Source organism: Raphanus sativus, chromosome 1 (assembly GCF_000801105.2).
Source record: "Raphanus sativus cultivar WK10039 chromosome 1, ASM80110v3, whole genome shotgun sequence".
Taxonomy (NCBI): Eukaryota; Viridiplantae; Streptophyta; class Magnoliopsida; order Brassicales; family Brassicaceae; genus Raphanus; species Raphanus sativus.
Window position 1 is genome coordinate 7,289,295 of NC_079511.1, and position 13,318 is coordinate 7,302,612.

Consider the following 13,318-nt stretch of genomic DNA (forward strand, 5'->3'; position numbering starts at 1 on the left):
CAGTCTCGAACACAAACCTTAAGGAAGAGAATAGAGATAACACTTCGGGATTTGACAAGCCGGACAACTTGCTGCGAGCAGCACCAGTAAGAAACAGCAAATGCAATGACTTTCACAGTGAAGACCAAGATAACCTGAACCTTGATTACAAGGAACCAAACCAGAACACACACGCCAAACACCATATACCAACAAAAAAGCAAACAGACAAACGCTTGGAAATTAAACTCCCTTCTCAACTGAACCTTCTTCGGAGAGTCGACAGCTTCTACCTCTTAAAAGCTTCCCTTAACCGAAGCCACCGAGGACAAGAGAGGCACAAGACAATCCGGAAAGAACACTTATTCTAAGGCCAGGAGAAGGACTCTAAACATAGAGATAACAGCGAAACAAACCTGAGTCTTCTCAAAGGTGTTAGACCTCTTGCGCTAACCACGCATCCCCACAACAAGCCCACACCATCGCACCATTGACATCCTCTGTTTGCACCGTAGCTGAAATCAAAACCAGAGAGCCAAACCCACCATCTCTGAGCCGAAAACTGAACCGCAAGAAAGATCTTCACTGGAAACCTGACAAGTCGACTTCACCACGCCAGGCCTCTCCACACTACCGCGCCTTGACTCCAGACGCAGAGCCACCGTTGATGTCGTTCACCTCCGCGAGATAAAGACGAGGGATAGATACTGGACCAGAGTTTAGACAAGGCGGTAGGGGAGAGGATTCGAAGGAGAAGCAAGGAGGCAACACACTAACCGGAAAGGAGGGGTTCCGGTGACGGCACGGTCGCTCACGCGCCGGCCGTACACCGAACCCAAACCAGATCTACTTTATCTCTCTCCCTTATCTCTCTCTCACTCTCTCTTCTGTTTTGTATGGGTTAGTTCATGTGACGAATTTGCACCTCACTCGCTAATTCTTTTGTCGAATAAAAAATGTCAACTTTATGCTTTATTGAATAGTCTTAACGGAAGTGGAGTTAGTAAAACTTTGTGCTCTGGTCTCTGTTCAAGTTTTTGGCGTCTCTTTTCCAACAGAGAATCGTCAAAACAGCTTACGAGGTTTTGATTGCTTTCTACGGTTTCATAAAGATGTGAACTTTGTCTCTCTTCTCGCTCACTCTCTAATAGATTCCTGGTTCTCTCTGTTTTCAAATGGGTCTGTGTAGTTCGAGAGTTAATAAGGCCTCGAGGAATGAAACTGAGACAACAAGCGCCGCCACTACTACGGTGGAGAGACAAGCCTCCGGGCGGCTGCAGAGGGAGAAAGATTTGACTAGCGGCGGTGAAATCGATGAGGCTGCGCAGTTGGTGGGTCGGCATGTTGGCAATGGGTCAAGTGAAAGTGCTTGTCTTTATACACAACAAGGCAGCAAAGGAACTAACCAAGACGCCATGCTTGTCTGGGAGGTAGGGATGGCAATCAAGGACCTGGACCGCGGGCCTGGCCCGTAAAGACTTGCTGCGGGGTGGGATTGGGCCTCCATTTGATAAGCCCGCAAAATTGCGGGCCTCGCGGGACGGGCTCAAAACGGGACGGGTTCAAAACGGGACGGGTTCAAAGCGGAACGGGTCGAAAGCGGGATGGGTTAAACCGCAGGATTTTGCAGCAATCCTAAGTCTCCATTTATGCTTTCACATGAGAGAGAGAGAGAGAGAGAGAGAGAGAGAGAGAGAGAGAGAGAGAGAGAGAGAGAGAGAGATTAGACACTATGGAATTCCACTGATGGTGGTTCAGTGTCGATGATGCTTCCGGTCTCCTAAGCGCCTCTAATCTGTACTGTAGAGCTTCTTCAAGTCATCATAAATGATAATAAATACATTTGTTTGTATAAGCTTAATGTATTGATCTTATAAGAGTATATTCGATCATGTGCAGATGAAAATCAATTCATGTCTATGTTTGTTTGTGCATGTAGAAATAAGCAATGTAATATTCGATGTCCCCGCGGGACGGTCCGCGAAAGCCTACATATTTCGCGGTACGGGATTGGGCAGCTAGTTTAAGGACCGCATCCCGCGCGGAACAGGCCCGCCGTGTACCGCCAGAAGTCGAACCCGCAGCGGTTCGGGACGGGACGGGACGGGAGAGCCCAATTGCCATCTATACTGGGAGGTTTGTTTCTCCCCCTTCTTTTTTTTAACAACTGATTATATTAAAAACTAAAGTCCCGATGGGCGGTTACAACCATAGAGAGACTTAACACTGGACTGGAATGCGAATAAAAAACAAAACACGATAAAAGATAGAGATGGCTGAGAAGAGAAGAGACTCGTAGAGAAGCTGGGAGGTTTGTTTCTCCCCCTTCTTTAAGAAAAAAAGTTTCACTTTTTAGTGTTTTTTGTTTCACTATGATGAAATGTAACATCCTTGTTTGATTATTAGATTATTATTATTTTATTCTACCACTAAATACTATAGCCATACAAAATTGTAAAATATTATAAATGAATCATATTGCTACTTTTTATTTCATCTGATACGTTTATTTTTAAAATATTTGATCACTTGATAATTATGGTTGTTGTGCTCCATATCGGGTTTGGGTCGATTATTTTGGATCCGGATCAGTTTGAGTGTATAATTCAAGTGTTTGTAAATACATGTAGTTGGTTTGAGTCAGTTCGAATATTTAGAACTATAAATAACTTAAAGTATCCAAAAATATAAAAACCAAAAAAAAATCACGAAGAACCAAAGATATCCATAGATTATTTGAATACCCGAAATATAATTTAAATTTTTCTAAGTTTTAACTATAACCAAAATCCAAATCCAAAATTTTAAAAATTCCATAATACTGAAAACATGTCTAAAATATCCAAACATACACAAAAAAAATACTCAGGTACGTTGGATATTTGGACTCGAATAGAGATATTCTGGATTCCTTTTCGGGGTTTGTGTTTAATAATATATATATATATATATATATATATATAAATAAGTTAGAAAAAATATTTTAATGAAACGACTGAATGAAAAAGTTTGACAAAAAAATAAAGTCATCCTAAAAGTGATAGATATCGTTTTGGCTCTTCCGCGTGAGTGAGTGGTTGCGTTTGACCAAATAAATTTCACAGTCAAGATGAGCGGGTGGTATGCACGCGACGATGATGCAATATGTGATGAGGAGGGGATGAGATTTTTTTTTTTTTTGTCAACTGTTTTTCATTAAAGCTTTTGGGTCATAAAGCCCAAACGAAAATACAAGTGGAATTTTATAAACAACCCAATTACAAAAGGCCCACCCAAACCCAACAACATTCAGATAAAGATCGGTACACGTATCCTGATTTTGACTATGCATGCCTTTCCACGTGTCACACTAATGATCAGTTGAGAAGAGAGCCACCTTTTGGGGTTGCCGGAAATTACACTGCTCTTCTTCTCCGACTAGAAGCAGAGAACAAATCTCCAAGACATGGCAATGATTCACCGGCTTTCCACTTGTATAACCTTCCCCTTCCAATAACGTAGATAATAAGAAATTTCATGTTTTTCTCCAGATGTGTAAAACAGTGACAAGCTTCTGAGAACAATTTTGGAAAGAGACTTCGTTGAAACACTTTTCTATATGAAAAGCTTCAACTCTACTGAGTCCTCCAAAGTTCCCTAGCTAAATCAAATAACTCAAGGACCAGATTTGATTAGATACTCTGTCCAAAGGCCAACCGACCAGTTTTATCAAAGACAAAGATTGATTCTTTTCAAATTCCGACCCCGAGCATAACCAGAGAAAAAACAATCCTTTCTCATTATCAAACGGGATTTAAAAACTAAGAACCAGAGGAAAAGGTGAAAATAGATAGATAGATTATTAATCAACCACAAATCAAAGAAAGATAGAACATGAAGATCCACTTTGAAATTGAGATTGAAACACTCCAAAATCCCCTAGGGAAGATAAATCCGCTAACCGGAATAAGAAGATCGATCTAAGATCGAATATATTACAAACAAAAAGCCTCTTGATCTCTCCGAGGAGGGGATGAGATAAAAGGCTATATAGGTAAATCTGGACGGTTGAAAGATCTCATTTAGCAAACCCTAAAAAAAAAAAAAAAAAAAATTAGAACTCGGGTTTCAATCTCTCTCTCGCGTGCTAGAACATGACGGAGTCGAGTGACGCCGGAGCTTCCAGGGCTAGTAAGATCGGAACCGTACGGCTGGCCAGTGACTTTGATATTAATGACCACATCGACTTCGATGGGAAACCCTGTAGGGTATGATTTCGATTTCCCCTCAATCTCCGTCTCTCTCTCTTCTTGTTAACCATATGATTCTAAAATCTCGATCTTGTGTATAGTTTGTGTGTGTGGCCTCGATCCGTAATTAGATGGTTCTTGGTTAGAAAATTATGATCTATTTGCTTACAGTTTTGTTTCGTCTAATTTACGATCCAAAAATTTTATTAATTTCGTTTCAGGTGATTAGTGTCTACACGAAGAGAGGCTTTTGTCACTTTCGCACCATAGATATATTAACTGGCTACTTGGTGCGGAGAATTGTTCCCATTTCCACAGAGTTTGCTGTATGTCATAAAACTGTGTGTGCTTGTTTCTCTGTCTCTATATATTCAATTCATAATATAATCCTCTTACAGATTTGTTTATTCTCTCAGATTCCAGATGTGAGCCGTGATCTTTACAAGTTGACGGGTATCTCCTTTAAGGATGATTCTGTATGTCTTCTTCTTCTTCTTGCTCATCTCAATCCTTTTTTTTTTCTTCAATTTGATTCCCTGCGTATTTCAGGTTACCCTTCTGCATTGTAGCGGCACCTACTCTAGGAACGATATCTTTCTTCCCGAGAACCTGAACCTCAGGACCATGGTTATTATTTTCTGTCTTTCCCTTCAAGCACACAACATATTATATGACTACTGATTATCACCGTTTTTTTTTTTGTTTCTTCTCTCAAATTGCAGATGGTTGATGGATTTAACGATGATAAGACGGTTATTGTGGGTATCGTCACTTCATTGGGGCAGGATGCCGTCTATGCCGTCGATGTCTACCCGACCGGTACAGTTACTAGGTTCCTGCTCGATGAAGATTTTTTGAACCAAAGCACAACAGATGACACTGATGTTGTTGTGATCAAAAATGTTGGCTTCTAAGAATAACTAGGCCCTAATTGTCTTGCCATGGGCACAATGCCACACATTTACCGAACCCGAACCCTGATAATAAGTCTTTGGTTATATCCCAGTATTGTATCAACGACAGAAAAAAAACATTATTATGTATTTATGTTTTGTTTTAGTTCTCTTATATATATATTATTTATATATATATATTATATTATTTGGGAGTTGGGTATTTTGTTTCCTTGATAAAGAATTTCCACCAAACCACAATTCAAAATGATAAGAAAGCAAACAATTCAAAGAACACACCAATTTTATGAAATTATTGTAACAATACTAAGAATGTTAAATATTGTATCATAATATATTTGTAACTTAATTTTCTGCATTTTCACGTAAAAAAAACATTCTCTTTTATCCCAAGATAACTAGTTAGGAGGTGTTACTGTGGCCTTGATTGGTAGAGTATTATCATTAGCATTATACTCTACACTAGGTGATCATCCGCACCCTGTACGGGGCGAACGGACCAAAAGAAATTATAAATTTTAATTATAGATATTGAAAACATAAAAATGACATATTATATTTGGTATAATTAGCATAAGTAATGTTGATATACAGATTAATGTAAGAAAAACCAATTTGGAATTAGAAGTTTATTGAATTTTTCAATCAACAAAAAGTTTATTGAAGTATCCGGATAATGATAATTTTATTATGGTTGACAAACGTAATTGTCTTATTATCGAAGTTAAATCGTTATATTTCATTAAAATCATATTGATTTTGAAGTACATAAAAGTTGTAAGAAGAATATAAATAAATGAAGTAAATTTAGTGGGTTTATTAGAACTCAAAATTGTAAAAGAGACCCTTTATCGAACCTTAATATCCATTATGACTCAAAATACGTATGAATTTCTTTTGATTTATCTTTTATTTATAAAGAGTGTTTTTACTAAAAATCTTGATGAGACATGAGATCATGGGCTACGGTTCGGATGTTGGATTCGATCTCTTTCTCATCAGCTGATATATTAGATATTGCCACAAAGTAATGTTGTAATCCCTAATTGTTCGTCGATTTCTAGACAGTTATATAAAGTATCTCTATAATATTATTTGAGAAGTCAGTTTCCTATGTGTCACGCTCACGTTAATTATTATGATGGTTAATTATAATAGTACCCTTAATGAATCAAATATATCTATTTGTCATTATTAAAAAGAAAAAAATTCCTTTTTATTTTGGTTTCCTTCTCTAAATAACCTATATAATGAACTTTTTTTGTAAATTTTAAAAACGAAAAAATATCTTTTATATATAATGCGATTCATTAAAAGGAAACTTAACAAAATAATTTTTATTTTAGAGTAAATAAATAATTATCCCTTTAAAATATAATATTAAACAACATAATATATATTAATATAAAAATTTTATTTTAATTAATCTATTTCTCAAATTTATTAAAAAAAAATTAAGTAACATAACACAAGATATTTTAATGAATAAAAATGCATTTTTTATTTAGTTTGAAGGAATATATGTAACACAATATATCCACAAAATGAGTAATTGGACTAATCTAATTTTTAATACAAAATCAAACACTTAACTAAATATAATGTATTATTGTTCATATTAATATTTTTTATAATATAACTATAGAACAATGTAACATACTATAACTAATATGAGATCTCAATTAATATTATGAATATATATTAACCAACTATTGCAACTAAGTTCTTTTCTATAATTTATATATATGCATGAGGTTTCATAATACTATCGTTGTTATATTAATATCAGTAACTTTGAGTCAATTAAAACTTTAATTTATTTTTACTATTTAATTCTAAAAATAAATTATATTAAATTATACATAATATTTCTAAATATATTTACAAATCTAAGGCAATATCAAATTAAATGCAAACAACAAAATTAATCAATATTTTAATCTATAGAATAAACAAATTAATGGTTGAATCGGAAAATTAGATATTATCCTATATATCCAAATTATACCTATGATTAAAATAAAATAATATTATTTGAAAAAATAGCATACTGATTACAATATCAATTACATAGTAATTTAAAAATAAAAAAATTATAGTAAACTATTTAATATATTCATTTTATAAATATTTATATCCGTGCATGCGCACGGGAAAATCACATAGTTATATGTATAGAGCGAAAATTAAGGAAGTCCACATTAAAAATGATGTTTTTCTTAAATTTAATCGGAAATAATTATATGAATTTCCAAATTTAATGTCTGTCACCATTTATGATAATTTAGTAAAAACAATTATTGCACAAAACTAAGAGATTGGAAGAAATTTAATACGAAATTCTTTTTTGAAATGTATTTTATAATATTTCAAGACTGCTCAAAAAATTTTATATACAACATTTTGATTTTACAATATAAAACAGTTTATATTATCTCAAAATAAATGTCATGTATCCCATAAAATACAAAAATATTAATAAAAATAAAAGTCACATACCAAAGTTTTATAATCATAGTTTCCAGTCCCTAAAAAATGTTATGAATCATAAAGAAATTAAATATTATAAAAATATGAATCGTATATATATATAGTCAAAACTCTATCAGTTGTGACTAATATATAAGACTATCCTATTAATTTCGTTTAGGATTATAATTTTAGATTTCAAGATAATAATAGAAAGTATTATAAACATATGGCGAAAATTAAGGAATTACACATTAAAAATGATTTGTTCTTTAAATTTAGTCGAAAAGAATTATATAAATTTCCAAATTAAATGTCTATCACCATTTATGATAATTTTGTAATCAACAGTATTATTGCAAAATTTAAGGGAATGCAAAAAAATTAATATGGAATTCCTTTTTGAATGTAAGCTCATAATGTTTTATATACGACTTTGATTTTACAATATAAAGCAGTTTGTATTGTCCAATCCCAAAATAAATATCATGTATCTCATAAACTAAAAAATATTATTCAAAATAAATGTTATAGAAGAACATAATTATGATTCTTTATATTTTCTAATCTCTTAAAAAATGTCATGTATCATTTATTAATCGTAAAGAAGTTAAATATTATAATAATATGAATTGTATATATAGTCAAAACTCTATCAGTTGTGACTATATATATTAGACTATCCTATTAATTTTGTATATGATTATAATCAGAGATTTTCAGATAATCATAGAAAGTATTATATGCATATAGCATTAATTAAGGAAGTCCACATTAAAGATTGATATTTGCCTTAAATTTAATCGAAAAGAATTATATAAATTTCCATTTTCAATATATATGTCATCATTTATGATAATTTTGTAATCAAAAAGTATTTTTGCAAAAAATTAGGGATTGCAATAAATTTAATATGAAATTCCTTTTTGAATGTATTTTATAATTTTCAAGATTGCTCATAAATTTTTATATACGACATTTTGATATTATAATATAAAACAATTTATATTGTCTATCTCAAAATAAATGTCATGTATCCCATAAAATACAAAAAATATTCATCAAAATAAATGTCATGTACTAAAGTTTTATAGAAAAACAAAATTATGAATTATTTATATTTTCCAGTCCCTAAAAAATATCATTTATAATTTAGAGTCGTAAAGAAATATAATATTATAAAAATATAAATTATATATATAGTCAAAACCCTATTAATTGTGACTATAGATATCATTTACTATCATATTAGTTTCGTATAACATTATAAAAACCCTACCGGATTTGATATTATCGTCCATATCAATGCACATAACCAATTAATATCAATTAATATGACTAAAACATTATGTTAAACTATTATTAATTCACAATGGCAAAAAATTTAATAAGTCTAGTAAGAAGAGGATTTTTACACAAAGAGGTTGAGAAGGAATATGGTGTTGCCACATAGGAAATGCCATTCTTGTTAATAACACATGAACATAAGGCTAGTTCTAAAAGTGATTCTATTTTAATATATATAAGGGATTAAAATAGAGAATCCAATTATTGCTGCCATAAAAAAACAAAACGTAGACACTATAATAATAAATTATGAAAAGTAAAACTTAAAAAAAAAAGTTCGCAGAAAATCAATCAATAACAACAACTGATGTGGAAAGTATCTTCAAAACTCTCCGTTTGCAATCCTATAAAGAACATAACAAAGAATATAAACTTATCAAATTACAAAGAATTATAAATGGGAAGTAATTAAGTGAAATATATTACCTCTTTCTGAAAGCATCAATTTCTAGAACATCATTAGGCTCAAATGTTAGTCAAATTCTTGAATCGACCTTATCATGATAAAAAAAAAATTAAAAAAATATACAGATAATATTATCTCAACCGGTTTAAAAAAAAAATAATAAATTACCTTTCCCCAATTAATTTGCCAAAACTGTAAAACAAAAAGTACGTTAACATTTGTCGAATTCCATAAATTTTAGAAAACATGAGTAAGTGTTCCATAAGCAACACACTTAATGACGACATTACTGTAAGTTTTGAAAAAAATGAATTAAATCAGTAATCAATCGCATATTTTTTTTTTAATTTTGAAAATTTATTAGGTTACTATCATGTATCACAATCAATCCTTATATTTTCATCTAAAATTGGTAAGAATATAATATACTACCATAATTGAAATACCGAATATACTTGATTGATAAAAATTACTTTACTGTGAAAGCTTGTCATAATGTTGCTATTGTTATTGTGATCATTTTCAGCATGTGATTTACGTTTCTACATCAGTCTAGCTCTAAAATAGGAAACAATACAATATAGACTAAACATAATTGAAATCTCATATATGATTGATTGACTCAAATTTTATGACTAATATTTGACTTGACACCAAGATTTACTTCATTAAGTTTATTTTTGATTCACGTAAATATAATTCATTGACTCAAACATAATTGAAATCCCGAAAAGTGACTGACGATTATAAATGTTAATAATTTACGAATATTATTTTAGTTTTGAAGTTATCTTTGTAATCATGGTTCTGAAAACATTATACATTGACTTAACATTTTATAAAATAGTGTAAACTCAAACTCTCAACGATTAGAGTACTCAAAATATTGTATATAATATAAACAATAAATTTCACGTTTCGGAAATCGATCCAAAGTTTCCATTGTTTTTAAACATTTTTTGAAAGAAACAAAAAAAGACACCCACAACTAATTCATTTTGTTTTATTGATCTCGAGTATCCAATTTTTTTTAAAAAATGGTTAAATAATAACTGAAGAATATAATTAGTGACAATATTGATATTTTCCTTATTTAGCAACTCATTAAATTTCATTGTTTGTCTTTAGTGAATATGCATAAAATGAAACATATACTATATATTAATTGTAATGGCATGATATGTAATTAGCCTAGATTGAAGAGGGTTTTTTCAAAAAAGTTGTGAGGTGAATTGTGGTTGTGACACCTAAGAAATGGCACACTTGTAAATCCCACATGAGATAAAGGTTTATTGTCAAATGGTCTCCTCAAATAATAAGAAGGGGATTTGATACTTCATGAACAGAAAAAAATTGAATTACCAATCAGAATATGAAGATTACGCGATCCATCTAGAATATTTTTGAAAGGCACAAAACAAAAGACAGCCATTTTTGTTGGGTATGAACGAAATGTGAGAAAGAGTGTTTATAAGAAAACATAAGACATAATTTACTCACCAGGCTTTCCTTTTATAACAAATTTGACAAAAAAAATTTTTAATTATGGTAACATCAAATAATTGTTAATGACGAAATGATGGATGTTAATTTTTTTTTTATAAATATGGTAACCTCAAAAATGAAACATTAAAAGAAATATCGCTAATCATATCAATCATGCTTTGCGAGATTTCATATTCAGGAACATCAAGAAACATAAATCAATAATAATGTACGATCTGATTATGGACTTAACATAAACCAATCATAACCGAGATTTCATATCCAAAAATGACATTTATTGTATCATTTAATCCCTCTAAATTATGCCTTCATTGTATTATAACAAAATACAAAAGTAAAAAAATTAATTTTCACGAAATGATGGATGAGTATGAAAATATGAGCATTATATTAACAATATATATATTCTAGGATAAAAAATATATATATATATATATGTACGTAATATAAATATATATGTTCTAGGATCAAATGTATATATATATATATATATATGTTCTTGGATCGAATATTTTATAAACATACAAAAGTTTAATATATATATGTTCTTGGATGGAAGTTATAATGCTGATACTAACATAATATATATATATATATATACATAAAAAATGATGGATGTTACATTATTTTTATAAATATGGTAACCTCAAATATGAAACATTAAAATTAAAATCGCTAATCATATCAATCATGCTTTATCATATCAATCAAGAAACATAAATACATAATAATGTACGATCTGATTACGGACTTAACATAAATCAATCATAACCAAAACGTTCATATTCAATAATGACATTTATTGTATCATTTAATCCCTCTACATTATGCCTTCATTGTATTATAACAATACAAAAGTATAAAAATTAGTTTTTTTCACGAAATGATGGATGTGTATGAAAATATGAGCATTATATTATATATATATATATATATATATATATATATATATATATATATGTTCTTGGATCAAAAATATAAATATATATGTTCTAGGATCAAAAAAAATATATATATATATATATATGTTCTTGGATCGAATATTTTATAAACATACAAAAGTTTAATATATATATGTTCTTGGATAGAAGTTATAATGCTGATACTAACATAAAATTATATATATACATAAAAAGCATTGGGTATAATATATATATATACATAAAAAAGCATTAGGTATAATATAAAAGTTATAATACGTAGAACATTTCCTGCGAGCAAGAATTTATAAACATAAAAAAGTTTAATATAAGAGAAAATCTGTTCGACATTAACTATATAGCATTGGACATTAACTATATGCACATCACGTATAACACATCAAAAGCATTGATTATAACATATGTGCACTACAATGATATGAGATGTAAATGTTCTAGGCAAGAATAGGTTTTTGAAAAATTGGTGTGAAATGAAATGTGGAGATGCCACATAGGAAATGGCACATATGTAATAAACACATGGACAAAAGGTTATTTTCATAAGTGGTCTCCTCAAATAATAGTAAGGGATTATCCAATCAACACTTGTTAGAAAAGCATTTAGAAAAGCATTTACTAAATGCTAATGCTCTCCAAATGCTCTCTGGCAAATGTTCTCATATGAAGCTTTTGAAAGAGCATTTGCATTTACAATTTATAAATTTAAGAAAAATATATAATGAGTTCATTTTTTTGATTTAATAATATCATAAAATTATTTTTATATCCAGAAAATGAAATTTTCTAAAATAAATTTACAATATAAATATCTTTTAAAAATAGTATTTCACATTTAATATATAGTTTAATTATATAAATTATATTATATTTTAAATGCGAGATATTATTTTTAAAAATAGATATTTTAATTGTAAATTTTATTTTTTATATAAATATAATTTTTGAAATTAGTAAATAAAATAAATTAATTATATCTCTTTTATATATTGATATATAAAAAATATATATAATGATAATTTATTTATTTTATTTAATAATATTCAAAATTATTTTATATCCAAAAATAAATTTATATTTTATTTAATAATATTCAAAATTATTTTATATCCAAAAATAAAATTTACATTTATTTTTTAAATAATAATATTTCACATTTAAAATTTAATTTATGTTATTAATTAAGATTCATTATTTTTAATAACAAATATATTATAATATTAATATTAATATTAATATTAATATTAATATATATTATAACTTAATATATATTAAAATAAAAATATTATATAATAATTTTATATAAAAAATAAAATTGTATACTGCTACTACTTTACTAATCATCTTATTAAAAGTTTTAATGAGAACATACAGCTTCTGCAGCATACTGCTTCTATAGCATACTGTTACTGCTTCTTCATCAGTTGTACCAATCGAAGCCGCAAGCTTTAATAAATTGAAATCAACTCCATTTGGTACTCAAAACAGACTCATTTTTAAATTCTACCATTGAAAAGTCTTACCAGACCA

The 13,318-nt window shown here is 29.5% G+C and overlaps 1 protein-coding gene across 3 annotated transcripts; it reads left to right on the plus strand.

Moving 5' to 3' along the window:
• Nucleotides 1–3,141: 3,141 nt before the first annotated feature.
• LOC108844146 (eukaryotic translation initiation factor 5A) lies at nucleotides 3,142–5,267 on the plus strand. 3 transcript variants are annotated; one of them, XM_057008238.1, is made up of 5 exons: nucleotides 3,142–4,226; nucleotides 4,430–4,549; nucleotides 4,625–4,684; nucleotides 4,758–4,835; nucleotides 4,931–5,267. In XM_057008238.1, exons 1-5 carry the CDS (start codon nucleotides 4,113–4,115, stop codon nucleotides 5,120–5,122), a joined length of 564 nt encoding a protein of 187 aa, XP_056864218.1. In that variant the 5' UTR covers nucleotides 3,142–4,112; the 3' UTR covers nucleotides 5,123–5,267. The 3 variants fall into 3 exon arrangements, with proteins under 3 accessions (XP_056864218.1, XP_056864215.1, XP_056864221.1); XM_057008235.1 differs by having other exon boundaries at nucleotides 4,430–4,534; nucleotides 4,607–4,684; XM_057008241.1 differs by having other exon boundaries at nucleotides 4,430–4,534.
• The last annotated feature ends 8,051 nt before the right edge of the window (nucleotides 5,268–13,318 follow it).

Bases quoted from the DNA above. Each gene is read 5' to 3' on its own strand.
- LOC108844146 (XM_057008235.1), top strand. From the start codon at position 4,113: ATGACGGAGTCGAGTGACGCCGGAGCTTCCAGGGCTAGTAAGATCGGA. The intron at 4,227-4,429 runs GTATGATTTCGA...ATTTCGTTTCAG, and splicing joins TCGATGGGAAACCCTGTAGG to GTGATTAGTGTCTACACGAA. The intron at 4,836-4,930 runs GTTATTATTTTC...CTCAAATTGCAG, and splicing joins ACCTGAACCTCAGGACCATG to ATGGTTGATGGATTTAACGA.